At 50.2% G+C, this 1073-nt stretch overlaps 1 protein-coding gene across 1 annotated transcript in view; it reads right to left on the bottom strand.

Annotated features, from left to right (window-relative positions):
* Positions 1-336: 336 nt before the first annotated feature.
* EMH_0072860 (uncharacterized protein) overlaps positions 337-1073 on the bottom strand; it is a gene marked incomplete at both ends in the record, with an annotated part of 1096 nt that continues 359 nt past the window's right edge. The window contains 2 exons of the mRNA XM_013499263.1: positions 337-453; positions 1049-1073. Coding sequence (XP_013354717.1) covers positions 337-453; positions 1049-1073 — 142 coding nt within the window. The remainder of the gene's footprint in view (positions 454-1048) is intronic.

Below are 1073 nucleotides of genomic sequence, written 5' to 3'. Positions count from 1 at the left end.
TGCTGCTGCAGCTCCTCTCCCTTGCATCGGGGGCTCTACGGGGACGCATGGCTGCTGCTGCTGCTGCTGTGCAGCAGCAGCAGCAGCAGCAGCAGAAGCAGCAGCAGCAGCAGAAGCTGCAGCAGCGGCAGCAGGGGAAGGATAAGAAGGCATGAATTGGGGTGTATGTACACCGCAAGCGACGAATATATTTGCTGCAGCAGTGCTGCAGCAGTGCTGCTGCTGCTGCTGCTGCTGCAGCAGCAGCAGCAGAGACCCTCAAGTTGAGGTGTATGTAGTCTGCGTATGATACATGTGTTGCTGCTGCTGCTGCTGCTGCTGTCGTTGTTGCTGCTGCTACTGCTGCGGTCGTTGTTGCTGCTGTTGCCGCTGCTTTTGTTGCTGCTGCTGCTTCCCTTGCTGCTGTTGCTGCTGCTGCTGCTGCTGCTGCTGTTGCTGCTGCTGAGCGTCACGCTGCAGTGCAGCAACCATAACAAAGAAAGTATAAACATAGAATCTAAATATAAATATAAAAATAAATAAAAATAAAAAGAAATACAACAAATAAATAAATATAAATATAGATTGACTGTTCTGCGGTTGAGCTGAAATGATAAACAAAAGAGCAGCAGCAGCAGCAGCAGCAGCACTGCCTGCTGCTGCTTCGATATCTGTAGCTGCAGCAGTTAATTTGTTTGTGTCTGGTTCATACAGACAGCACGAGGGTATTTGCTGCTGCACACGCATCGTCGGCAGCAGCACGTGCTGCTGCTGCTGCAGCAAGCAGCAGCATGAGGCAAAGCTACTCTCCACACAAAAGTTGCTGTTGCTGCTCTAAATAACAGCAAATGTTACTGCAGCACAGCAGCAGCAGCAGCAGCAGCAGCAGCTGCTGCTGCTGCTGCTGCTGCTGCTGCTGCTGCTGCTATCTTCTGTTAATAGTAAGGAATTTGTTTTGTGCTGCTGGCATTAATTTGATTTATAATTAATAAATGAGTGCTGCTGATATTATTATTATTGTTGTTGCTGCTGCTGCTGCTGCAGCAGCAACTGCAGCAGCAGCACACACCCCGGAGACAGCCACACCGTGGCCA

This window comes from Eimeria mitis, genomic scaffold (genome assembly GCF_000499745.2).
Source record: "Eimeria mitis Houghton genomic scaffold, Emh_scaff4151, whole genome shotgun sequence".
NCBI lineage: Eukaryota > Apicomplexa > Conoidasida > Eucoccidiorida > Eimeriidae > Eimeria > Eimeria mitis.
The sequence above is the reverse complement of the archived record's forward strand: the minus strand, read 5'-3'. Positions and strand labels throughout refer to the sequence as shown.